At 37.2% G+C, this 25,305-nt stretch overlaps 1 protein-coding gene and 1 long non-coding RNA gene across 4 annotated transcripts in view; one reads left to right on the forward strand and one right to left on the reverse strand.

Moving 5' to 3' along the window:
- Window positions 1-24,587, forward strand: part of PEX13 (peroxisomal biogenesis factor 13) — a 33,785-nt gene extending 9,198 nt beyond the window's left edge. The window contains exons 2-6 of one of the 3 annotated variants that reach the window (XR_007413806.1): window positions 585-687; window positions 11,001-11,695; window positions 12,208-12,333; window positions 14,630-24,304; window positions 24,380-24,587. Coding sequence is in view for 1 of the 3 variants with exons in the window: in XM_025468534.3 (XP_025324319.1) it covers window positions 11,001-11,695; window positions 12,208-12,333; window positions 14,630-14,928 (1,120 nt within the window). In the remaining 2 variants the exon portion in view is untranslated. Of the gene's footprint in view, window positions 1-584; window positions 688-11,000; window positions 11,696-12,207; window positions 12,334-14,629 lie in introns of all 3 variants that reach the window. The other 2 variants (XR_007413805.1, XM_025468534.3) reach the window with 2 other exon arrangements.
- LOC125756007 (uncharacterized) lies at window positions 11,465-14,235 on the reverse strand. Its single transcript, XR_007413807.1, has 2 exons — window positions 13,941-14,235; window positions 11,465-12,487 (listed from the first exon to the last, which is right to left on the reverse strand). It is a non-coding gene; the product is annotated as an uncharacterized LOC125756007 (long non-coding RNA).
- Window positions 24,588-25,305: the final 718 nt, after the last annotated feature.

Genomic DNA, 25,305 nt, shown 5'->3' on the forward strand with positions numbered 1-25,305 from the left:
GAGACTTCTCTTGTTTCTTGAGAAAGGCTTATATTGCTATTTACTTCCCTCTTAGGGCTGCCTTTTGCTGCATCCCAAAGGTTTTGAACAATTGTGTTTTAATTTTCCTTTGTTTCTGTGAATTTTTAAAATTCTTCTTTAACTTCCTGGTTGACCTATTCATTCTTTAATAGGATGCTCTTTAACCTCCAAGTTTTTGAGTTCTTCCAAATTTCCTCTTCTGACTCAGTTCAAGTTTTAAAGCACTGTGGTTTGGGGCAGCCCCGGTGGCGCAGCAGTTTAGCATCGCCTGCAGTCCGGGATGTGATCCTGGAGACCCCGGATCAAGTCCCACATCGGGCTCCCTGAGTGGAGCCTGCTTCTCCCTCTGCCTGTGTTTCTGCCTCTCTCTCTCTCTGTGTCTCTCATGAATAAATGAATAAAATCTTTAAAAATAAATAAGTAAAGCACTGTGGTTTGAAATATGTTGGGAATAATTCCAGTCTTTTGATATCCATTGAGATCTGATTTGTGACCCAGTATGTGATCTATTCTGGACCATGTTCTATGTGCATTCAAGAAGAATGTGTATTCTGTTGCTTTAGGTTGGATGCTCTGAAGATATCTGTGAAGTCTATCTGATCCAGTGTGTTGTTCAAAGCCTATATTTCTTGGTTAATCTTCTGCTTAGATGATCTGTCCATTGCTGTGAGTGAGGTGTTTCAAGATCTCTACTGTTATTGTATAATTATCGATGTGTTTTTTAAATTTTGTTATTTACTTACTCATGAGAGACATAGAGAGGCAGAGACAGAAGAAGCAGGCTCCATGCAAGGAGCCTGATATGGGACTCAATCCCAGGACTCCAGGATCACGCCTTGAGCAGAAGGCAGATGCTTAACCACTGAGCCAGGCAGGCATCCCATCTTTTTTTTTTTTTTTTAAAGATTTTTACCTATTTATTCATGAGAGACACAGAGAGGCAGAGACACAGGCAGAGGGAGAAGCAGGCTCCATGCAGGGATCCTGACCCAGGACTCCATCCCGGGTCTCCAGGATCACACCCTGGGGTGAAGGGGGCACTAAACCCAGGCTGCCCCTTTTTTTTTTTTTTTTTTAATATTTTATTTATTTATTCATGAGAGATACAGAGAGAGAGGCAGAGACATAGGCAGAAGGAGAAGCAGGCTCCTTGCAGGGAGCCCAGTGTAAGACTCAATCCCCAGATCCGGGATCATGATCTGAGCTGAAGGCAGATGCTCAACTACTGAGCTACCCAGGCGTCCCCACCCCCTCATTTTCAATCTGGAGGTGTCTTTGGGTCTAAAATGAGTCTTTTGCAGACAGCATATCGATGGGTCTTGCTTTTTTAATCCAATCTGATATCCTTTGTCTTTTGATAGGAGCATTTAGGCCATTTACATTCAGAGTAACTATTGAAAGATAGGAATTTAGTGCCATTGTATTACTTGTAAAGTCACTGTTTCTATATATTATGTCTGTTCCTTTCTGGTTTATGTTATTTTGGGGCTCTCTTTGCTTAAAGGATCCCCTTTAATATTTCTTGCAGGGCTGGTTTAGTGATCACAAATTCTTTTAGTTTCTGTTTGTTCTGGAAGCTTTTTATCTCTCCCGTTTTGAATGACAGCCTTGCTGGATAAAGTATTCTTGGCTGCATATTTTTCTCACTTAGCACCCTAGGTATATCATGCTAGTCCTTTCTGGTCTCCCAGGTCTCTGTGGATAAGCCTGCTGCAAGTCTTATGTTTCTACCTTTGTAGGTTAAGGACCTCTTGTCCTGAGATGCTTTCAGGATTTTCTCTTTGTCTTTGAAATTTGCAAGCTTCAGTATTATATGTCAAGGTGTTGACCTGTTTTTATTGATTTTGAGGGGGGTTCAGTGCCTCCTATAATTTGCTCAAATATACCTTCTGCCCTTCTTTCTTCTTCTTCTGGGACACCAATTATTCTAATACTATTTTGCTTTGTGGTATCCTTGACCTCTCAAATCCTCCCCTCATGATCCAATAGTTGTTTATCTCTTTTTCATTTTCTTTATTCTCCATCATTTTATCTTCTATATCACTGGTTCTTTCTTCTGCCTCATTTATCCTAGCAGTTAAGCCTCTGTTTTATTGCATCTCATTAATAGCCTTTTGATTTCAACTTGATTAGATTTTAATTCTTTAATTCTCCAGAAAGGGATTCTCTAGTGTCTTCTATGCTGTTTTCAAGCCCAGCTAGTATCTCTATAATCATTATTCTGAATTCTAGCTCCAACTTATATCCATATTGATTAAGTCTCTGGAAGTTAGTACTGCCTCTTACTTTTTTTCCCCTGGGGTGAGTTTTTCCATCTTGTCATTTTGTCCAGAGAAGAATAGATGAATGAGGGAACAAAGTACAAAAGTATCAACCACGACCCCAGCAAAATATACACTAAACAAATCAGAAGAGATCAGAACCAAAAAAGAAAAAAAAAGTGGGGGGGAGAGAATATAATGAAACAGGTGGACAGAGCAGAATAATATACTAGGTCTTGGATGTATTTTGGTCTGTTAGAAGAAACTACATCCCAAAATCATATAGAAAGAAAAACTTATATGGATACAACAATAAAATTGAATACAACGAAAGGAAGCCACAAATGAAGGATATATATGTAAATAAAATATAAATGTAAAAATAAAAATTAAAAAAATTTTTTTAAAGATTTGATAACATAGGAAACTAGTTGAAAAGGAAAAAAAGAGGGGCACCTGGGTGGCCCAGTGGTGAGGTCGTGATCTCGGAGTCCTGGTCAAGTCCCACATTGGGCTCCCTACAAGGAGTCTGGCTTCTCCCTCTGTCTATGTCTCTACCTCTCTCTGTGTCTCTCTGATGAATAAATAAATAAAACCTTAAAAAAAAAAAAAAGGGGAAAGAAAAAAATATTTAAATCAAAAGACTAAAGAATCATGGGGAAAAACCCCCAAATTCTATATAGTGGGGTTTTGCAATTCTGTGTGATTGGTAAACTTGTTATTAGCCGAATGCTCTTGCTGGTCTTCTGGAGCAGGGGCCTGTTTGCTGATTCTCAGGTGTCTCTGCCCCAGCGGTATTGCACCCTCTTGCCAGGTGGCAAGGCTCTGTGTAAGCAGCTTCAGATTGCTCTGTGTGGCTTTTTTTCCCTGAAAGGTTTCCCTCTTGCTTTAGAAGATGAAAATGGCTGTGCCCTGATCTCTGGCCCAGAATTGAAAATATGTACCCTCTGCTCTTCAGTGAGCCTTCACAGAAAGCAGTCAATCACTCTTGTCTCCCTGGTTTCCATCTGCACTCTGCTCACCTAGTCTGTGACTGAGCATGTTTATCTCAGGCATGCAATCCCATTTGAAGTCTCTAAACTTTACAGACTCTTGCTGAACACAGGTGCGCCATTCCTTCCAGGACGAAGAGGGGAGTATCCCCCCAGTTCTGGCTCTTGCTGGGCCCCTGCTGGGAGAGCAGTCACCTGCAGTGCCACAGTTTACAATTTATGGCAGCCTTTTTCTGAAAGCCCTCTCCTGGACTCACTGCAGCTGGCTTCCCTGCTCTCAGCTTGGGAACTCTGCCGCACTCAGGCATCCCTCTTCTTTCTGTAACCAGAGATCCTGAGACTGCACTGTCCCACCTAGGATTCCACTCCACTTTCAGGCAGGGATGTCCCCCCAACTAGAGCAGATATTTTTTTTTTTTTTTTTGCAGGGGGAGGTTAAACCAGGTTTATTAGGAAATAACAAAATCCAGAGAATCAAGAGAGAACAATTCAGTGAAACAAGAAACAATTCAGAAGTAGAACCAGAGTAGAAATTTTGTTGACAATAAAATTAATGGTAAAAAAAAAAATTATTAAAAAAAATCGATGTTAATAAAAATGCTTATTAACCCTTTGGGAGAAAAATGAAGCTGGATCCCAAACTCACACAAATGAGTAAATTAACCATCCAAACAACTAATCTATAAAATTTCTAGAGTTATACTGTCTAAAATGACAGCCAGAGCAAATTTCTAAAAGTTCCAGTTTTATGCTCTGCTGCTATATCACTCTCTGGTAGTTGACTGAGGCTCCCTCACCCTGTGGGGTTTTTTTTCCCCCCAATATATAGCCTTGGATTCACTTCTCTGCACCTCTTACCTTGCAAAAAGTGTTCACTTTTCTATTTATAGGATTATAGCAATTCTTAGATCCGTTTGAGTTTGCAAGAATTCAGAATGATTTGATAGCTATCTAGCTGAATTCTAGGGACCAAATGAAACTAGGGTTCCCTATTCCTCCACCATCTTCCCAAGAAGCTGAATTTTCATTCTAATTTTTGTGTTTGTTAGTTTGGTTTCTTAGTGTTTTTGTTTCTTCTTGTGTGTCTTCTTGATATGTTTGTTTTGAACAGGCATTTTTGAGTTCTGTTTCCTCTTCTTTCCCTTCTACATTTACTTTTGTCTAGTAGGATTCCTGTTGCCTCTGTCTGCTTCTTCAGCATCCACCCTGTCATATAAGAATCAAGTATAGGGATCCCTGGGTGGCGCAGTGGTTTAGCGCCTGCCTTTGGCCCAGGGCGCGATCCTGGAGACCCGGGATCGAGTCCCACATCGGGCTCCCTGCATGGAGCCTGCTTCTCCCTCTGCCTATGTCTCTGCCTCTCTCTCTGTGTGTGAGTGTCATGAATAAATAAATAAAATCTTAAAAAAAAAAAGAATCAAGTATAAAAATAGTAGTTTAGATTAAGGATATCAAAGATTAAGTCAGTGAGGGGCACCTGGGTGGCTCAGTGGTTGAGCGTCTGCCTTTGACTCAGGGCATGATCCTAGGGTCCTGGGATCAAGTCCAGCATCAGACTCCCCCCAGAGAGCTTGCTTCTCCCTCTACCTATGACTCTGCCCCTCTCTCTCAGTGTCTCTCATGAATAAATAAAATCTTTAAAAAAAAAAAAAAAAAAAGATTAAGCCAGTAAGTTGCTTACTTGTTTCATTTCCTGTGCTTGAGACCTTAATCAGAGTCCTACCTTTCTTAGTTCTGCAACTTTCTAAAAATCTTAAAATATTGTCTTAAAATAATCTCAAACTTTATAATCTCTTTTTAGAAGCTAAGGTAGTACATTCCAACCCATTGCTTCAAGCAATGAAATAGTTTCATTTGAGTGGAGCACTATTCATTCTTGTTATTTCCTAGAAACCTGAGTCTTGGCTGTCACTGCCTGATTTCACTCAGAATTGAGTAGGCCCATAGCTTTGTCCCGTAATCATTTTGCATTTCTGTTTAGTTTCTATTCCATAAATCTAGATATGCCTATTTGTTCACTTTGTTTTATCTATTATTGCTCCTACTTTAGAACAGCTCTAAAGAAAATACAGTTAGTCAGCTGATCCTTTTTAAAGTTTAACTCCACTTTTTGTGATGTGATACAATATGAAGTAAACATAACCCGTGAATTATTCTTTTTTTTTTTAATTTTTATTTATTTATGATAGTCACACAGAGAGAAAGAGAGAGAGGCAGAGACACAGGCAGAGGGAGAAGCAGGCTCCACGCACCAGGAGCCCGATGTGGGATTCGATCCCGGGTCTCCAGGATCGCGCCCTGGGCCAAAGGCAGGCGCCAAACCGCTGCGCCACCCAGGGATCCCTCCGTGAATTATTCTTGCCAAAAATGTTAACTAAACCTTTAGATGCAATGATTAATTTAACTGAAAATCTAGAGAATACAGATATAATTAAAGAGCATTTTAGGGGGTGCCTGGGTGGTTCAGTCAGTTAGGTGTCCAACTCTTGATTTCGACTCAGGTCATGATCTCAGGGTTGTGAGATTGAGTTCCATCTTGGGCTCCATGCTCAGCAGGAAACTGCTTGAGATTCTTTCCCTCTGCTCCTCTCTGCACACATGCTATCTCACTGAAAAACAACATTTTAGGGAAACACAGATCCAGAATGTAAGACATTTTAAAACAAAACTGGCTGGACTCTTCAAAAAGTCAAAGGCATTTAAAAGAAACAATAATTCTAATTTAAAAGAGATGAGGAAAAAACCAAATGCAGTGTATAAACCTTAATTGAATTTTTCTTAAAAAAAAACCCACAACAACCTGAAAAAGAGGTTTGACTCTTACAACTCAATGATAAAAGGCAAATAACCCAAATTTTCAAATGGGCAAAATATCTGAATAGACATTTCTCCAGAGAAGATCTAAAACTGGCCAATAAGCCCATGAAAAGATACTCAATATCATTAGCTGTCAGGGAAATGCAAAACAAAACCACAGTGAGATACCACTTCATACCCACTAGGATGGCTAAAATGAAAAAGATAAATATTAACAAGTGCTGACAAAGGTGTGGAAAAATTGGAACCCTCATGCACTGTTGGTAGGAATATAAAATGATACAGTTGCTTTTTGGTTCATAAACATGGCAAAAGATCTGAGTCATCTCTCAGCGGAGGTTAAACAAAGCAACACTCTGGCTTCTTGTTTTCAGCTTTATTCTATAAACAGGTGTCCTTTTCACAGTTCAGTGGATGCCACATTTTTCACTTTTAATGGATGCCACATTTTCACATCCCATGTTTTGTTGGTGATTTTGCTGTTTTAAAATGGCACCTAAGAATAGTACTGAAGTGCATTGTTTTCCCCAGGAGCAGTGATTATGTATTTGCTAATTCAATGTTCACAGCAACTTTATAGAATATAACTATCGAAAATAACAAGAATTGACTATACATGAGATAACCAGGATAGACAAACCTATAGAGACAGTAATTAGATTAGTTGTTGCCTGGGATTGGGAATAGAACAGGGAATGAGTAGTAATTGCTAATGAATTTGGGATTTCTTTCTGGCATGCTGAAAATGTTCTGGAATTACATAGGTTGATTCTCTGTGAATATACCAAAAAAACACTTAATTTTATACTTAATAGCTGAGTTCATGGTATATGAATTTTATCTTAAAGCTATTTAAAGACTTTTGAGGATAATGGATAGATGTTGAATATCAATTGGATAATAATATGGAATTGTTAATTTTTAGAGATGGGAAAATAATGTGGTTTTGTATGAAATACAAGTTACTTTCAATGGTTCAAGAATTTTTTAAAAACTAGAGAGAAAACGTGACAAAACAATAGCAGTTGTTGAATCTAGATAGAAGGAATGTGGGTATTGTACCTTCGACTTTTTTATCTAAGTTTTTCGAAATGAAAAGTTAGGTCGGAAGACTTTTGGCACATTCAGCACTGAATATACACATCTTCTGTTACTCTAAGTCATAGGCCTGTTTAGTTCTTATTTTGCTGGTTGTAACCAAAAGACAAACCATATGTGGACACTGTACTTGTCTATATGTCAGAAATAGCATTCAAACCAGAGAAGAGGGATCCCTGGGTGGCGCAGCGGTTTAGCGCCTGCCTTTGGCCCAGGGCGCAATCCTGGAGATCCAGGATTGAATCCCACGTCGGGCTCCCGGTGCGTGGAGCCTGCTTCTCCCTCTGCCTGTGTCTCTGCCTCTCTCTCTCTCACTGTGTGCCTATCATAAATAAATAAAAATTAAAAAAAAAAAAAAAACAGAGAAGAGTAAGAGGGAAACTTTCATTTTTTTCTTATTAAGTATTTACATTTAATTCCTTATAATTTTTAAACTAACATATTCATCAAAATTTATAAAATAGTAGAGGAAATATAAAGAAAATCTGTGTTAATAGTCTGGGTGATATATGTATTTTAAATATTCACTAAAGAGAGACTTAAGCATAGTGTTTGTATCAGTACCTATAATATGCTATGTAATGTACTAGGTGATGAAAAGTTACCCAATCCCAAGGATAACTCCTGTACCTATGAGGAGCTTTCCTTGTAGAAGAGGCAGACATGTATAGGAATGTAAGATGCTATTATATAATGATGGACAAAGAATTGTGAGAAGGACTTCTGATGGCAGAAGAAGTAATTTAGAAAAAAAAAATCCTGAGGACAAATAGAAAAGCTAAGAAGAATATAAGAACATCTTGAATGCATTATAGAGCAAATAAGAAGATAACGATTTATGGAGCCCAGATCCAGAAAAAGATGGGAATCCACAAAGGTGAGAGTGGATTCCCATAAAGCTGCTGGTGAGGGACGCCTGGGTGGCTCAGAGGTTGAGCTCAGGTCGTGATCCCGGGGCCCTGGGATTGAGTCCCCCATTGGGCACCCCACAGGGAGCCTGCTTCTCCCTCTGCCTATGTCTCTGCCTCTCCCTGTGTCTCTCATGAATAAATAAATAAATCCTTAGAAGAAGAAGGAGAAGAACTACTACTACTACTACTGGTGATTCCAAAAGAAGCAGTTTAGATGCTGAAAAGCTAGTTGAAGAACACTTTTGACAGACTCTTGGAGCATGGTTAGAGTCTAGTGGTCTTCCAAGAGAAAGTGCTGAAAAATTACCCATATCTTGTATTATGACCCTGAAAAGATACATCTAGGTATGAGGGTATAAAGGAACCAGACAGCCCTTACAGGAACATAAGCCCAGCTTTAAATCATCTTAGTTCCTGTGATTAGATTAAGGATATCATAGATTGATAACAGCCTGTCTGAAGTAGAGGATAGTTAAGAAACCAGTGTCCAGAAGGAAATATATTTGGAGGAAGAGAATATCATTCAGAGTCTCAAATTATTGCTTCAATTCTTCATGTATGTCTGATGCATGAGCAAAACCAAATAACAGGACCCAGAAGGACATTAGATAACAATAGCAACTAAGTAAAACAACAGATTCATAGGCTTCAGAAAATGGAGTTACCAAAGGGACTTTTAAGTTGAAGGAAGTAGAAGAAAACATAAGGAATTTTGGCAGATATTTGGAAACTATTAAAAGGAAAAGGAATATATAGAACTAAAAATTACAATAACCAAAATTAAGAACTCATTGGGTTTAACCACAGATTAGACATTGCTACAGAGAGAATCAGTGACTTAGAGCATGTTCTGTAACTACTAAGAGTATGGACTGGCTGTGGTTTTTCAGACAATGAAATAGCAGTCTATAAGATAATGAAACTGTGGCCAGGACGTAAAGCAACGTTGACAGTGAGACACTATTTAGTTTAATTGGCATTAAGAATTCACTGAATTACATTATAGTACAAGATACTTATTTTGTGGTAGATTGACTCTTGAATAGCAGTGACTGAAGGATAGGAAGAAAATATCCAACATATTTTTGCACAAGGAGACAAAAGTACGGAAAAGACAGAAGGGAAGGGGAAGAAATTTAGGGGATGAAGCAAGGTATAATTTACAAATAGGGACGATGAATAGTCCTGTAATTATTAAAGCAGTGCTATCTCAGGGCACCTGGGTGGCTCAGTCGGTTAAACATCTGCCTTCAGCTCAGATCATGATCCCAGGGTGTTGGGATTGAGTCCTGGGTCAGGCTTCTTGCTCACCAGGGAGTCAGCTTCTTCCTCTCCCTGCTGCTCCTCCTGCCTGTGCTGGCTGTCTCTCTCTCTCCATCAAATAAATAAATAAATAAATAAATAAATAAATAAAATCATAAGAAAGAAAGAAAGAAAGAAAGAAAGAAAGAAGTGCTTCTCAAAATATTTGTACTTATAGCCAGTACTTTTATAAAATACAGTTAAAATATAACAATTCAGATTACTTAAACAATCTCATTTGTACTTCGCTCATTATAGATCAGTACATATGATTCATAAATTAGCCCTGTCCACAGACAATATTTTAAGTGGCATGATACTAAAGAAATTGAATTCATAATTAAAATCATAATCATGATAGTTGCTGAGAAATCATTTGATAAAATTCAGTGTTCATTCATGAAAAAAAAAACTCTTAGCAAATAGAAATAGAAAAGGAACTACTAAATTTACAACAATCCTGCAGCAAACTTAATAATCAATGGTGAACATTGAGAACTTTCCCTTTAAAATCAGGAACAAGACAAGAATCCCTGTTATCACTTCTATTCAGGATATCAAGCTGTAAGAATTGAGAAAGAAGAAATAAACCTACCATTATTCACATAAAATCTGATTGCAAATCCTTAAGATTTTTGAAAATCCAGAAGAATCAAAAGCAAGATTGCTGGATACAAGGACTATATTCAAGAAATCTATAATTTATACATAACAGTATCAAAGTGAAATTCTAGAAGACACCATTTACAATAGCATCAAAAAATACCAAATATATGTGAATAAATTTAGAGAAAACCTGCCACATGGAAACTATAAAACATTATGGAGACTCAATAAAGTTATTTTTAAAAACCATTATTGAGGAAAATCTTTTAGAGAGCTAATAAATGTTAGTTGAAAGTCTATTATAAAAATGTGACTTAAATTAATCTACAGATTCAGTGTAATCCCAGACGATCTCAGTAGGGTTTTTTGGGGGGAGAGGGTGTAGAACTTCAAGCTCTCATTCTAAAATGTATATGGAAATTCAAAGGGTCAAATAGCTAAAACACTCTTGAAGAACATTGTAGGAGGACTTGTTTTATTTGATGCTAAGACCTCCTATAAAACTGTAGTAATTGGGCAGCCCTGGTGGCACAGCGGTTTAGTGCTGCCTGCAGCCCTGGGTGTGATCCTGGAGACCTGGGATCGAGTCCTACGTCGGGCTTCCTGCATGGAGCCTGCTTCTCTCTCTGCCTGTGTCTCTGCCTCTCTCTCTCTCTCTCTCTGCATAAATAAATAAATCTTTTTTAAAAAAAGTAATTAAGATAGTACCATTTAGGTGCAAGCAAAGACAGATACATAGTTGTAACTAACTCTGACAAAATAGATTGAAGATCTGCTAATAATGCCAGCATAACTAAACAAGAATATAGCAGAATTTAGTCAGCTATTTTACTTGTCCATTTTGTTTAAAGACTGAGATTCTGTAAGCATGTGGGTATTAGACTATTACTTATTCTTATATCTTCAACAAATCTGTCATGAACACTAGATATGTAAAAAGTATTTTATAGTTACTTTGAATTGAATTTATTATGTGCTTTATTTGGTTTTAGATCTGCTGATTTGGGCCCTACTTTATTGACAAGACCTGGACAACCAACACTTACCAGAGTGCCCCCACCTATTCTTCCAAGGCCATCACAGCAGACAGGAAGCAGCAATGTGAATACTTTCAGGCCTGCTTACAGTTCATTTTCTTCAGGATATGGTGCCTATGGAAATTCGTTTTATGGAAATTATAGCCCTTATAGTTATGGATATAATGGGTTGGGCTATAACCGCCTCCGGGTAGATGATCTGCCACCCAGTAGATTTGTTCAGCAAGCTGAAGAAAGCAGCAGAGGTGCATTTCAGTCCATTGAAAGTATTGTGCATGCATTTGCCTCCGTCAGTATGATGATGGATGCTACCTTTTCAGCTGTCTATAACAGTTTCAGGGCTGTATTGGATGTAGCAAATCACTTTTCCCGATTAAAAATCCATTTCACAAAGGTTTTTTCAGCTTTTGCATTAGTCAGGACTATAAGGTATCTTTATAGACGGTTACAGTGGATGATAGGTTTAAGAAGAGGCTCTGAGAATGAGGACCTATGGGCAGAAAGTGAAGGAACTGTGGCTTGCCTTGGTGCTGAGGACAGAGCAGCTAACTCAGCAAAATCTTGGCCAATATTCTTGTTCTTTGCTGTTATCCTTGGTGGTCCTTACCTCATCTGGAAACTGCTGTCTACCCATAATGATGAAGTAACAGGTAAGAGTAAAAGAATGCATTCAAAAACCACATAACAATCTCAAATTTCAAGAATAGATTTATTAAATTAGCATTCTTCATAGTCCTTTGTATTTAATATTTTGATCCAGCTATATTTTCAGTTAAGAACTTGAAAACTGGAAAATGAGTATGTAGCAAAAATAAGTTTATGGATTTATTTATTGTTTGTTAACAAAACGGCACACATTGCCTGACTACTGTTTACAATATACTGAACTTAATACTGTAGAGGATACAAAGATACATAGGACATAATTCCCTTATCTTTCTAAAACTTACTGACCGGGAAGTGGATAAGAATATACAGGTAATTGTAATTTTGAGCTTAAAGAAAAAGAAAGTTCATAATCAATCGATATCGTAGTGAACATATTGTTGGATTTTATGCAGTGTTATAGAATTTACTTTGGGGGGTACTTTTCTCTTGGGAAGTAGATTTATGGAGTTTACAAATCATAGTCATAACTCTTATTTCTTAATTTGGTTTGTAGACAATACCAACTGGGCAAGTGGTGAGGATGACCACGTAGTTGCTAGAGCAGAATATGATTTTGCTGCTGTATCTGAAGAAGAAATTTCTTTCCGTGCTGGTGATATGCTAAACTTAGCTCTCAAAGGTAACAAAACATGAATAAATTGGAATTATCCATGAATTTTTTGAATTTGTAAATGTAGTATTAAAAACTGCAATAAAGGATCTTGTTCATTGTTAGTTAACTCAGAAGTAGTCGCTAGAATTTCTCTTTTCGTGTCAGTTTAGAACTTCCAAACCTGAGGGTGTGGAGGAGAAATGCCCAACAGAGTTGTTACAGTAATATTTCACTGAGATAGGGAAAGATTTTGTTTATATCATCTCTTCTAAACTCAAAACTTGAATTCCAAGCCCTGTTAACCCCTACACAAAAACATGAGGAGGAAAAAAAAACAAAAGACAAAAAACCATGAGGTAAGCACTATGTGTAATAAATCTAACAACCCAAAGAAATTATCCAGTGTCATGTAAGTATCCCTGTCAGTCTTTGCTTGGACTGGTATTGCTTTCTTTTTTATTTGAATGGTGTTTACTTCAGAAACACCAACATGAACATTTTAGGAATTACTGTCATGAATTTTTAAAGAATCTCAGCAAGAAATTTATACATATCTCAGGCTTATTTTTGGACTAGGACACTAATAGTTTTTAATGGCTCCAGGCAAAATAGCTTTTTTCCTTAGCTTTCCCCAGTAATGATGATCAAAATTTTTAATGAATTGGCGATGGGGAGGTTGTGTGTTTGTGGGGATTCAGGTTTGCTAGGAAAAATAACATTTTGTTGGTAAAGATACTAATGACAGTAACAGCTGTCCTTTATAGTACAAGGCACTATAGTTTAGATCCTGCTTTTAACCCTTACAAAAATGATATGAAGTGGGTACTATTATTGTACTGTCTCTGTTTTATTTACAAAAATCTAAGACTCAGAATGACTAAATTGTCCGAGATCACAAAGCTAAGATGTGATGGAGCAGGACTATGAACCTAGGTTTATCTGACTTCAGAACCTATACTTGTAAGGGCCTGGGCTGTTTCCTATGTGATCTTTTAATGGAAACTTGAACCTTTAATTAGTGTAATCATTTTTTATATGGGGAAAAATACCTTCAGTGTGCAAATTGTTTATTATATAAATAATTGAAAAATTTGGGTCAAATTTGCTAAATCTCTGCTTCATCCCTCATACATAAAACCTAGGTTTCTAAATATTATATTTTTCTTCTAGTGAAAATAGCAGTTAACTATTTTGAATTTTAAAAGAATAATTCCATTTTAAGATTTATTGTTAGAATTAGGACTCATAAGAATAATTAGTTTTAATGTAAAGTATAAAAAAGATCAAGTCTGGTTTCTTTCAATTACATATAATATTTCAGGAAAATTTTATATCTAAAATTATTCTTCCACTAATGATGCCTCTTAACACTTTAGCTTTGCTTCTTTTCTCCATTGCTCACGTAACGTACATCTGAGCATTTAGAACGAAAACAGTCACAAATATGGTTCATTTTGCGTTTTTTTTCTCTATAGTAGAGTATTAACACAATGTTATATTGTACCTGACTTATACTGCTGAACTAAAATGAGAGACAGCTTTTTACAGATACTCTGTATCTTTAAAATACCAAAATACAAAATTGAATATATTAAGTAAATCTTTCCTACTTCAAGCTTAAAGTATTGCCTTACCTTTTTTGTCATATGTCTAGAGATAACTGAGGTCTTTGTTTTTCCTCATCTTGAATTAAAATCCACAGCATTCACTATCTTCGGAATTGTTTGTTCATCACAGGGGCACTTGGCTGGCTCAATTGTTTAAGTGTTGGACTCTTGATAATCAGCTCAGGTCTTGATCTCAGGATTCGTGAATTCAGGTCATGCCAACATGGAGCCTACTTTAAAAAAAAAAAAGGTTCATCACAATCACATAGAATGAATTTTATATTTTGGCCAAAAGTATATAAAGAATCTGGCTGAATAAAGGTATATATTTTCTATACTTGCTTCTAAGTTCTATTGAAAAGAAATGAGAAATTCATTTCTTAAATTTCAATTTAAAATATGAAAGACACTGATGTTAGTTTTAGCTTTTGGGAGAATGAATCTCCTTACTCTATGACTGGTCCAACTGATATAAACTTCATGTTCTTCAAAGTTGAAAATATATTTAGTAAGTATAAAGTAAAAAGTATAAATTATAAGAAGCGACCCTAGAACTGTTAAGTCTACTCATCATTTGATTTTAAATGTATATACCATTTGTTTATATATTTTAGTGTGTAAATATAACACAGATTTTACATAATATTTTATTATCGATATTGTGTTGGACTCCAAAGTGTGTGTTATAATTACAAGGCTGTCTTTTCTTCCATCAGAACAGCAACCCAAAGTGCGTGGTTGGCTTCTGGCTAGTCTTGATGGTCAAACAACAGGACTTATACCTGCTAATTATGTAAAAATTCTTGGTAAAAGAAGAGGTAGAAAAACAGTGGAATCCAGCAAAATTTCCAAGCAGCAACAATCTTTTACCAACACAACACTAATTAAAGGAGCCACGGCTGCTGATTCTTTGGATGAACAGGAAGCTGCCTTTGAATCTGTGTTTGTTGAAACTAATAAGGTTCCAGTTGCACCTGATTCCACTGGAAAAGGTGGAGATAAACAAGATCTTTGATATCTTTCATGTTTGCCTGCAATCAAACTAGACTTTTTAAAAATTACTTCTTACAAAGAAATTAATCTACAATCTGATGAGCACATTTGTTAATGGCTATTCCAGGTGTTTTGCTGCTAGAAATTATTAAAGTTGTACACTAGTATGTTGGTCTAGTGACCTGGTTACATTTTACAAGTTATTGGACTATGAGGATATTTGTTTCACCTAAATTTTAAGATTATGGAGACTGCTGTCATTTTCATCTTCTTTAAAATCCTATGTTTATGGAAAGTAAAACTGATGAACTATAGAATACACTGTTTGCTACAGTAGGGGTCTTTAATGCTTTTTAAAGTTAGAGCTTAATTGATTTGGAATCCTCAGAAATCGAGCGATAACATAAATATGAGAACAGGCAAAAAGCTCCTTTTTTTTTTTTACAACTTTAAACTGAATAATAAAAATTTTATGATCTGTGTTATATCCAGTCTTGGGTTTGCTTTAGGCAGTAATATGTCTTTACCTACCAACAATTGATACATTTTATTGTATTTTTAAAAACTTACCTTGCAAAGGTCACTAGAAGTATTCTGAAGGAGATGATTCTAGAGTGATATTTAACCCTTAAAGGTTTTCCTGCTAGTAAAAAGGCTGAAATTTATCTTTCTTACAGATTATTTCCATTTCTTCTGAGGATCATAGAACTTTTTATCCCCTTACAATATGCCTAGATTTCATCCTACATAAATCAGAATATATGCAAGATTCGTTTTCTTTTTCTCTAGCCAAGACTCAAATCCTTTGAGTTTGCACATAACAGAATAATCAGTTCTAGCAGTAATGATTTAAGTCTTTTCATGGATTCTCTGCTTTTCCCTAGTATAATTACTTTTTAAATTCCATATTCAAGGTGTTCTTTAAACACTGAAAATGTGTCACATTGCATACACATTTCTTTTAGGTTTAGTTTTTACCACTGAGACTATATATAAAATGTTGAATTGTCATTTAGTGTATGATAATACTATATGACTTGTTTTGTGTTTAATAATGACTTTAAATGCAGTTAAATTTCAGTACACTGAATATTTCCCCCACAAAATTGGAAAATCCATATACTTGCTGTGATCATACTACAAAATAATACTGTCAGGGATACAGGTGTACAAGAATACATTTACAGATATTATTTAAAGCCTGGAACTATTTGATACAGATTTTGATTGAGTATTTTCATCTTCTTATAGACTTTATGTTCATCAAATTAGTAATTCTAAAACAGTTTACACAAAAACATGTAAGGACCAAATTCTATACTCAGCATAGAATTTTAGTAAAGGCTTTTGGGAACCTGTCTTTTGAAATGACAGTATAAGTAACATAATTTTTTAAAATTTTTTATTCATTTATTCATGAGAGACACAGAGAGGGAGAGAGAGGCAGAGACACAGGCAGAAGGTGAAACAGGCTCCATGCAGGGAGCCCGACATGGGATTCGATCCTGGGACTCCAGGATCACGCCCCGGGCCAAAGGCAGGCACCAAACCGCTGAGCCACCCAGGGATCCCCCAAGTAACATAATTTAAATTGGTCATAATTGACCCCGTGCTGAAAAAAAAAATAAGTAAAATTTATCTTAGGACTGTTTTTTAACACCCACATATTATTTACTCTTCAAGTTGAGATAAAGTTTCTTGTATATTATTTTACATTTGTATTCTACAATTAGAGGTTCTGCTTTTTAGTTGTTAATTTATGAAAATTTTGTCCTTGAAATAATTTTCGATAAAACAGATTATTAAATTTGGATTGAGACATCAAAATTGCTAGAAGTGAAGTGGGGATGAAACGTTGAGTCAGCACTATTTAGGTTAGAAAAGGCAAGTCTCTAGGACAGAATTTGTGACTACGATTAAAGGTACATAAGACGAGTATAGCACAGAATGAATGACAAAAACAGTTTCACTTTTCTTAGGGTGTTTGTTTTTTGGCTAAGTATACTAAATTGTGATATCTGTTATCGACAGGTAACTTTAACAGGTAACTTTGGTAACTTTGTTGTCTAAAAATTCCTTTTCTACTTGAACTCTGGGAAAGGAATTTAGAATAAGCAGAGAAGTTTTGTAGCCTTTTTTATCTTTACAGTTTTAGTATAATTTATTAGATGAGATGTAATGTTCACAGCTCTAATATTGTTATTTTCAGGAACTTATTTAAGTACTACTTTACAAAAATTACTGACTGAAGCCAAAACATTTTCAATTAAATGGAAGAGTAAATCACAAGTCACAGTAAGAAAACAGATTTCATGTAAATTATTTTTTTCTGATTGTATTTTATCAGTTTAGAACGGAAAAGGTAAGAGGACTAAACATTTTCATATTTTAACATTTTATTTTGGGTACTTGATTTAGTCTGTCATTATGTCATAATTATATATTTACTTGAATACAGATGTCCTTTATTTTATTCTTTCTTTAATGGAAAATAGAACAGAAGTTGTTCTTCAGTTAAAATTTCATTCTTAATAGATTGTGAAGTTACTTTTACTGGACAAATAAAAATATATTAAGCTTGGTTGACATTTTTTGAAGATAAACTTAACTCTTTTTGCAAGATTGCAATTAATATAAAAAGTATCTTTTTCTTCATATCGTGTGTATTAACTACCAATTTTTCTATTTCTTTGTGATTTAAAGAAAAATAACATTTACATTTATGTAAAAATTACCTAGAAGGTTATAAATAAAAACAAGACCAAAAAAAAAAAAAAAAAAAAAAAACCAAGACCACAAGTTCAAGTTTTGGGAAACCTAGATGTTAGTCTGGATACCACTATGAACTTACTATAAGATTTAACTACATTAATTTTTAGTTTCCTCAGTGACAACAATGGAGATAGCTGCTACATCTGCCTCATGTGAGAGTGCTCTTAAAAAATGAAAAGCAAAATCAAAAGTATGATGTTACAGCAAGTATAAGTTTTCTAAATCTTTCTGTGTATATCAAAACTTCTTAAATCCTGTAAAAATGTTACAAAGGATTTATATCTTGTCTAGAATTTCAGAATTGCATATACTAAATTATTATTATTTTTTTAATTTTTATTTATTTATGATAGTCACACACAGAGAGAGAGAGAGAGAGGCAGAGACATAGGCAGAAGGAGAAGCAGGCTCCATGCACCGGGAGCCCGACGTGGGATTTGATCCCGGGTCTCCAGGATCGCGCCCTGGGCCAAAGGCAGGCACCAAACCGCTGCGCCACCCAGGGATCCCGCATATACTAAATTAAAAATCAAAATTCACTTGTACTTATAACTTTGCCCAAAATGTAATTTAAAATTATTTTGCTGAGAGAATGGCCTGAGAAAAAAACACATTGGAATATTTATTCAACACAAGAAATTTTGTCTTTTCAGCATTGCCTTGAAATGTTCTTTCATATTAGTTTTTATTTAGCTTATCTTATTTGGGAGAATGAACTATTTCTTTTAAACTCAGCAAATGCATAAATCCTGTAGAATAGTTACATATTATGCCCTGTGAATAGTTTTTCACATTTAAAGAAATCATGTTTCACCTAAGTCTTTTTTTTTTTTAATAATAAATTTATTTTGTATTGGTGTTCAATGTAACCTAAGTCTTAATGGTGTTTCTACTCATGTAAGGTGTTTTAGTTTATAAGGATCTAAGTTGTTCAGAATGAGTCAGTCCTTGATCATATTTTTTATGAAGCCAATATCAATGGTCTAGAAAAGCTACACTTTTGTTCTGTTTTATTTCACATTAATAGTTTTTATTTCTCTCCTGCCTGCAATTCCATACTCCTTATTCCCTACTATATTTAATATTTATCCTTCCAGGTCTTTTCCCAAAATTTAGATATGTTTCCTTGAAAAACTATATATATTATATGTTTTCTATGTAAATGATACTGTGGTATAAATCTCATTTTGCTTGTAACTTCCACAAAATATTAGGTTTTAAGACCTATTCCTGTTACCTTATATAACATGCTTCTGACTGGTGCATATTCTATTGCATTTGCATACCATAGCTGATCTTTTCCTCTAATCATAAATACTTAAGTTGTTCCCAGCTGTTCTGCCTTCTCCAAACTTGTACATGTCTTCCTATGAACCTGCCCTGTAATTTCTGTGGGATATATGTCCCAGAGTAGAATGGCTCAGGTTTGGAGTATATGCATATTTAATGTCAGGTAAGTGATGCTTAAATTTTTCTCAAGAGTGGTTGTACTACTTCACACTTGGACCAGCAAGACATGAGGGATTCATTTTATCTGCATCTTCAGCAGCATTTGACATTTTCTGATTTTTGTTAATCTGATATGTGTGAAGCTGTGTTTTGTCTTAATCTGCGTTGTCTGATTATTGAGGCTATGTATATGCTTTTTAGTCATCCTGGTTTTCCATTCTGTGGAAAATACTATACTTATAAGTTGCCCTTTTTTTGTTAGGTTTTTCCCTTTCTTGCTGATCATGTAGTACAAGAAATTTTTTTAATATTCTTGACCTGATATTCTCTTGTCAGGCTCAGACATTGCAAATAACTTAGTCTTGTCATTTGTTAATTCTTGTCTTTGGTGTCCTTCATGGAATAGAAATCTTTAATTTTCCCAGTTGTGCTTTTTAGGGGTTGTTCTTCTATCAGATTTATAGTTTCACCATTTACATTTAGGTCTTTAATAGGAATTTATTTTGGGAATTTATAGTATATATTTATAGTATTTATAGTATGTGGCATGAAGCCAGCTTTTTCTCCAGCTAGTCATTAAGGGAGAAAGGTTAACAAAACCTCTTCTCTCTATGTATGGAAAAATGATCTTGGTTTTACATTCTCCTTACTACAATTTCCTTGGAAGTCTATTGAGTCAAGATAAAGATGGAATGCTAGCTGCTTACTCAGCAGCATTTTTCTCTTGTACAGGCTTTGAGACTTCGCTGAGTAAGGTAGGGCTGGTAACTGAGCTTGTTCCTCATTGCAGAGACCTAGAACCTACTGTCAAGGATTTTTACAAGATAGTGGTTCCTGTGGCACATGAGGCTTACCAAGGAGAATGCCTTCCTCTACATGATATGTTTACAGTGGTATATGCTTCTGTCAAGCTAAGTGACCTTGATACCAAGTTATATCCTTTTGGGTCCTGTGACTGTCTGCTGGGCATATAGAGTAGGATTGTAGTCCAGTTCTCTAACCATCTACCTAATAATACATATTTCCCCCATTTCATTATATACCAATTTCCTGTAAACATGAAATTTTGAGGCTCTGCTCTGTTCTATTGATATATGTCAGTTCCTTTCCTAGTCCAACACTGTCCTGATTAAGGTTACTTTGTAATATGTCCTAATATCTAACAGGTGAATCTGTTTTGGCCTACTTTTTAAATTTTCATTTTGTCCTAGTTTGTGAAAATTACCTTAGCTGTTTGTGGATTTTTATTCTTTCAAGTTACAGTTTCAGTTTATCAAGTTTGCTTTTTTAGAAAGGCTGTTGACATTTTTATTGGAATTACATTGAATTTATAAGTTAATTTAGAGAGAATTGACCTAAGGTCAAATCATCCCATTTATTAACATAATTTCTCCATTTAGGACATTATGTGTATGTGTGTTTGTTGGCTTTCTGTTTGTCTCTGTTGTTTTGGTTAGTTCCAAGGGACTTTATAAATTTTGTTACCTTTGAAAATGGTGTCCTCTTATTTCTGGCACAGGAAATACATTGAACTTAGTGTGCTGATCTTGTGTTTCCAGTTTTGATGAATGCTTATTTTAATATTGATTCTCCTGGATTGTCTATGTAAATTCAAATAATGACAGTCTTATTTCTTCCTTTTCAATCCTTGTACTTCTCATTCTCTGTTTTGACTAGGTTGCCAGTCTGTATTGGACAGTGGCTGTGGTAGCAGGCATTTTTATTTTTTTCTACCTGAAGAGTCTAAAGTTGCTCTGTCAAATGTGATATTTGCTGTGAGTTTTATGCTAGTTAATCTTTCATTAAAAGTCTCCCCCCCTTTTTTTATTTAAGATTTTATTTATTTATTCATGAGAGACAGAGAAAGAGAGGCAGAGACACAGGCAGAGGGGAAGCAGGCCCTATGCAGGGAGCCTGACTTGGGACTCGATCCCAGGTCTCTAGGATCTGGCCCTGGGCTGAAGGCAGTGCTAAACGGCTGAGCCACCAGGGCTGCCCTAAGAGTTCCCTGTTAGTGCTAATTTAAATCTACATTTGTTTAGATTGTCTTTTGATTTTTCACCTTCAGTAATAGTAATGTGATGAAGAACGTTGATTTTTCTGATATCAAACCATTTTTGCACTCCTGCTTGATACTGGGGGGGGTTTTGTATGAAATAATTTGTTTTATCAAAAATATAAAGGAGTATGAAAGATGATTAATATTAAAGTGAGGTACTAGCATGCAGAAGCCTACCTGTATTAGAAGGCAGTATTGCTAGTGTTTGATGAGGTATCCCAGGAGATGATAAACTGAAAAGAGGCACTGGATCATAGTCGGGCTCCAGTTTCTCTGAGAATTTATGAGAACCTTTTCTGGAGAAGTCACTGGGCAAAGTCCTGGGCAAATCCTGGGAAACCTAGGCTTATCCACAGTTAGTGTATTTTAAAAAGTGTCTGTTATGAAAACAATATCTGCCTGTAACACAATCTGGGCTGCTTAGGCTTTCCTGCTTTTAAGTTCCCTGCTTTCTTCTTTTTCTTGTTTCCTGCTTTTAAGTATCCTTCAGTGCTCAAAAGTAGGTCAAAGCAGAATACTTGTGTGTTCTCAAATGAACAGAGGACAGGGCTTGAAGGAAAACAAGGATTTCTGCACATGATTTAGCTAAGCAAGTACAGCTAATAATCTAGGCCAGGTTCACTCAGGCTCTATTAGATTAAAAATATACTGTAAAGAAGGCATCACTCTATATGTTTTCTTGAGTCATTGTGCACAAGTCTGAACTGGTGGTTTTCTTTGTTTTGAGGTTTCCACTTTGCTAGATAGTCTTTTTATCCCCTGTTGTGAATCTTTTATCTTTCATGATTAATATTTTCCTCAGGTTTCTGCTGAACTTTAGTTGCCTGATTATGTTTAAGAATGAGAGACTAGGAGGGGCGCCTGGGTAGTTGAGCGTCTGCCTTTGGCTTGGGTCTTGATCTCAGGGTCCTGGGATTCAGCCACCCCACATCGGGTTCCCTGCTCAGTGGAGCGTCTGCTTCTCCCTCTGCCCCTCCCCCTGCTTGTGCTCACTCTCTCTCAAATAAATAAAATCTTTTTTAAAAATGATTTATTTATTTATTCATGAGAGACACAGAGAGAGAGGCAGATATATAGGCAGAGGGAGAAGCAGACTCCCTGGAGGGAGCCCTATGCAGGACTCAATCCCAGGACTCCGGGATCACCCCCTGAGCTGAAGGCAGGTGCTCAACCACTGAGCCACCCATGAGTCCCAATAAATTAAATCTTAAAAAAAAAAAAAAAAAGAATGAGAGATTAGGGGCACCTGGCTGGCTCAGTCAGTAGAGCAAGCATGTGACTCTTGATCTCAGGATCATGAGTTCAAGCCCCACATTGGGCATAGAGCTTACTTAAAAAAAGAGAGAGAGAGAGAGAGAATGCATCTGAAGACCTTGCACAGGCAGGTGGAGCTTGTTGTCTGTGAGCTTTATGTTCAAGCTAGTTTGGAGGCCATGGCATAGGATTTGTTACTATTTCCGTGAATTCAATTATCCATCCAGTGTAAGAGTAACCTACCCAACTTACAGAATGTTCAGGAAAAATCGGACAGCATGTTCACTGTAGGTAAGTGATCTAGTGAGAGTGAAGAGGGTAGAAAACTACATGTGCACAAATCTTCCAAACTCCCTAATCAACCTCTGAGAAGCAGGAAGTGAGAGAAGGTAAGTGGGGAAAAAAAGAAGCACTGTCATTCTGGAGAAATACTTCCATGTGGAAACATGGAGTAGGGAATTCTGTTAGATTGAACAGTGTGTTAGGTTGAACTTTTTAAAGTACTCTCTACACCCAGAGATCAAGAGTAGTCTGCTCTACCAACTGAGCCAGCCAGATGCCCCTGAACTTATATTTTAAATTCATCTTTATATTTGATTGTTTTTTGTTTTTTATTTGTCTCTTTACTGCTTCTAAGTGGAGTGAGTATATTTAAAATCTCCCATTTGATGGGAGGCCTGGGTGGCTCAGAGGTTGAGTGTCTGCCTTCAGCCCAGGGCGTAATCCTGGGGTCTCAGGATCGAGTCCCACATTGGGGTCCTTGCATGGAGCCTGCTTCTCCCTCTGTCTGTGTCTCTGCTCTCTGTGTGTCTCTCGTGAATAAATAAAAAAATCTTTTAAAAAAATCTCCATTTGATAACTTCTCATGTTTTTTAAAAAGTTTTTTTTAACATTTTATTTACTCATTAGTGAGAGAGGCAGGCTCCTCACAGGGAGCCCGACTGGGACTCGATCCCGGGACTCGATCCCAGGACTCCAGGATCAGCCCTGGGCCCAAGGCAGACGCTCAATCGCTGAGCCACCCAGGTATCCCGTTTCTCATGGTTTTATCAGTTTTTATTTCATAAATCTCTGCCACCTTATTACAAGTTTTGTATTTACCATGCTTTGGGGTTCTGTTTTGTTTTTCATAGATAATTTTTTTTCCAGGTTTTTTCTTTTTGCTGCAAAAAGCTTTATTGTGTCCATTTGGTCCGTAGCTTGGGAGAGGGCTGCCTCCTGGCTGCAGGGAGAGGCCCCGGCACCTGGTGGGGGAAGGGGGGCCGCGGGGGCCCTTCAGAGGCCCCTGGGCTTCCGAGGCTCCCCTTCCCCAGGGACCCTTGCCGCCCCGCGGGGGGAGTCGGCCGGTCGCCCACCTTGTGGTCCCCCTGTCATCGTGCCTCGCCAGCAAGGCAGGCGGGGCCTGGTAGGCAGAGCCCAGGGCGGGTGCTCCGGAAGGTTCCCTTCGTCGGCGCGGCCGGGAGGAGGGCACGGAGATGCATGGTCAGGAGGCGCTCGGCTCCCTCGTGCTCCTGCTCAGGCTACACGCGAGGGGGGGCCTCGGCCTCGGAGCTCAAGGTCACAGCGGACCCCAGGGGCCGGGCCGGGCGCCCGCAGGCGCTTGGACGGCGGCCTCCGCCTCGGAGGACTGGCTCCGAGGCTCCTGGGAGCTCAGGGTTCATCAGTAACAAAGAGCTAAGCCCCAAATAGGATTTTGGCTGGACCCGGAGGCAGAGGGTGGCTATTGGCTCCGAAGGTTGCCCTGGAGAAAAGGTCGGAAGGCGGTTGGCGGCCTGGAGAAGGGGAGCCCCGGGTCTGTTCGGTCCACACACTGCTGACCCAAGAGACAGACCTGCGACCGTAGAGCACGCTGCCTCTTCTTCAGGTTTGAAAGCTATACATTCTATTTTTATGCTTGGTTTGGTTACTTCTAACTCCTAATTTTATTTTCCTCTACCAGTGTTGAAAGTTACCAATATTGGAGGCCTACAACAACACAAGATTGTTGGCCAACTGTCATCCTCCCTGCTTTCTCCTGCAACCGTTTATCCCTGTTGGCTCTTCCCTCGCCAATGTTGGTATCACTTGAAGTTTTTATTTTAGATTGTTATGGTTAATTTTTTGTATTTAATATTTGCCTAGTTGAATAAATAACTTGTTTGAAGTTACTACTTTTCCTTACTTCATATATATGTTTTATTCATTTACTTATACTTTTAACTATAAAACTACTAAAATTGCATGGTTTTAAAAAATCAAATTGTGATTTAAAGAAGGGGGGGGATAAATTAATCCCCTCCAGACTCCTGATCCCAGAAGTGATCACATTAAACTTTTTTGCTGCTCTATTTTTACTTTCTTTTTAAAAAATTTATTTGAGAGAGAGTGAGCACAAGTGGGGGGAGGAGCAGAGAGAGGAGAATCAGACTCCCTGCTCAGCAGGGAGCAGGACATGGAGCTTGATCCCAGCATTCTGAGATCATGACCTTAGCTGAAGGCAGATGCTTAACTGACCCAGCCACTCAGGCACCCGTTTTTACCTTCTTTATAAATAATGTGCTCATCCTGCTATTTATTACCAATTTTAGAAGTTGTCTTACCTGTCTCCTTCCTACCCCCTGTGAAGAATTTGACTGCCTTACACGACTGTCCCACAATTCCTTTGCAGTCATTTCAGACTTAGAAATGGAAGTACTGTGTCAGGAATGGCAAAGCAGCTATGCCAGTTCTGGAGCACCCACTTTTATTGTAATTTGAGAAAGAAACTTTGTGTTTAAGCCACTGTATTTAGGGTTTGTGTTAAAGCAACTGAGTCTGTACTAAAACTAATAGGATAGATGAGCTTATGAACATAAAAGGGTTAGACTTGGTGAGGAGGGGAAGTAG

Source organism: Canis lupus, chromosome 10 (assembly GCF_003254725.2).
Source record: "Canis lupus dingo isolate Sandy chromosome 10, ASM325472v2, whole genome shotgun sequence".
Classification (NCBI taxonomy): domain Eukaryota; kingdom Metazoa; phylum Chordata; class Mammalia; order Carnivora; family Canidae; genus Canis; species Canis lupus.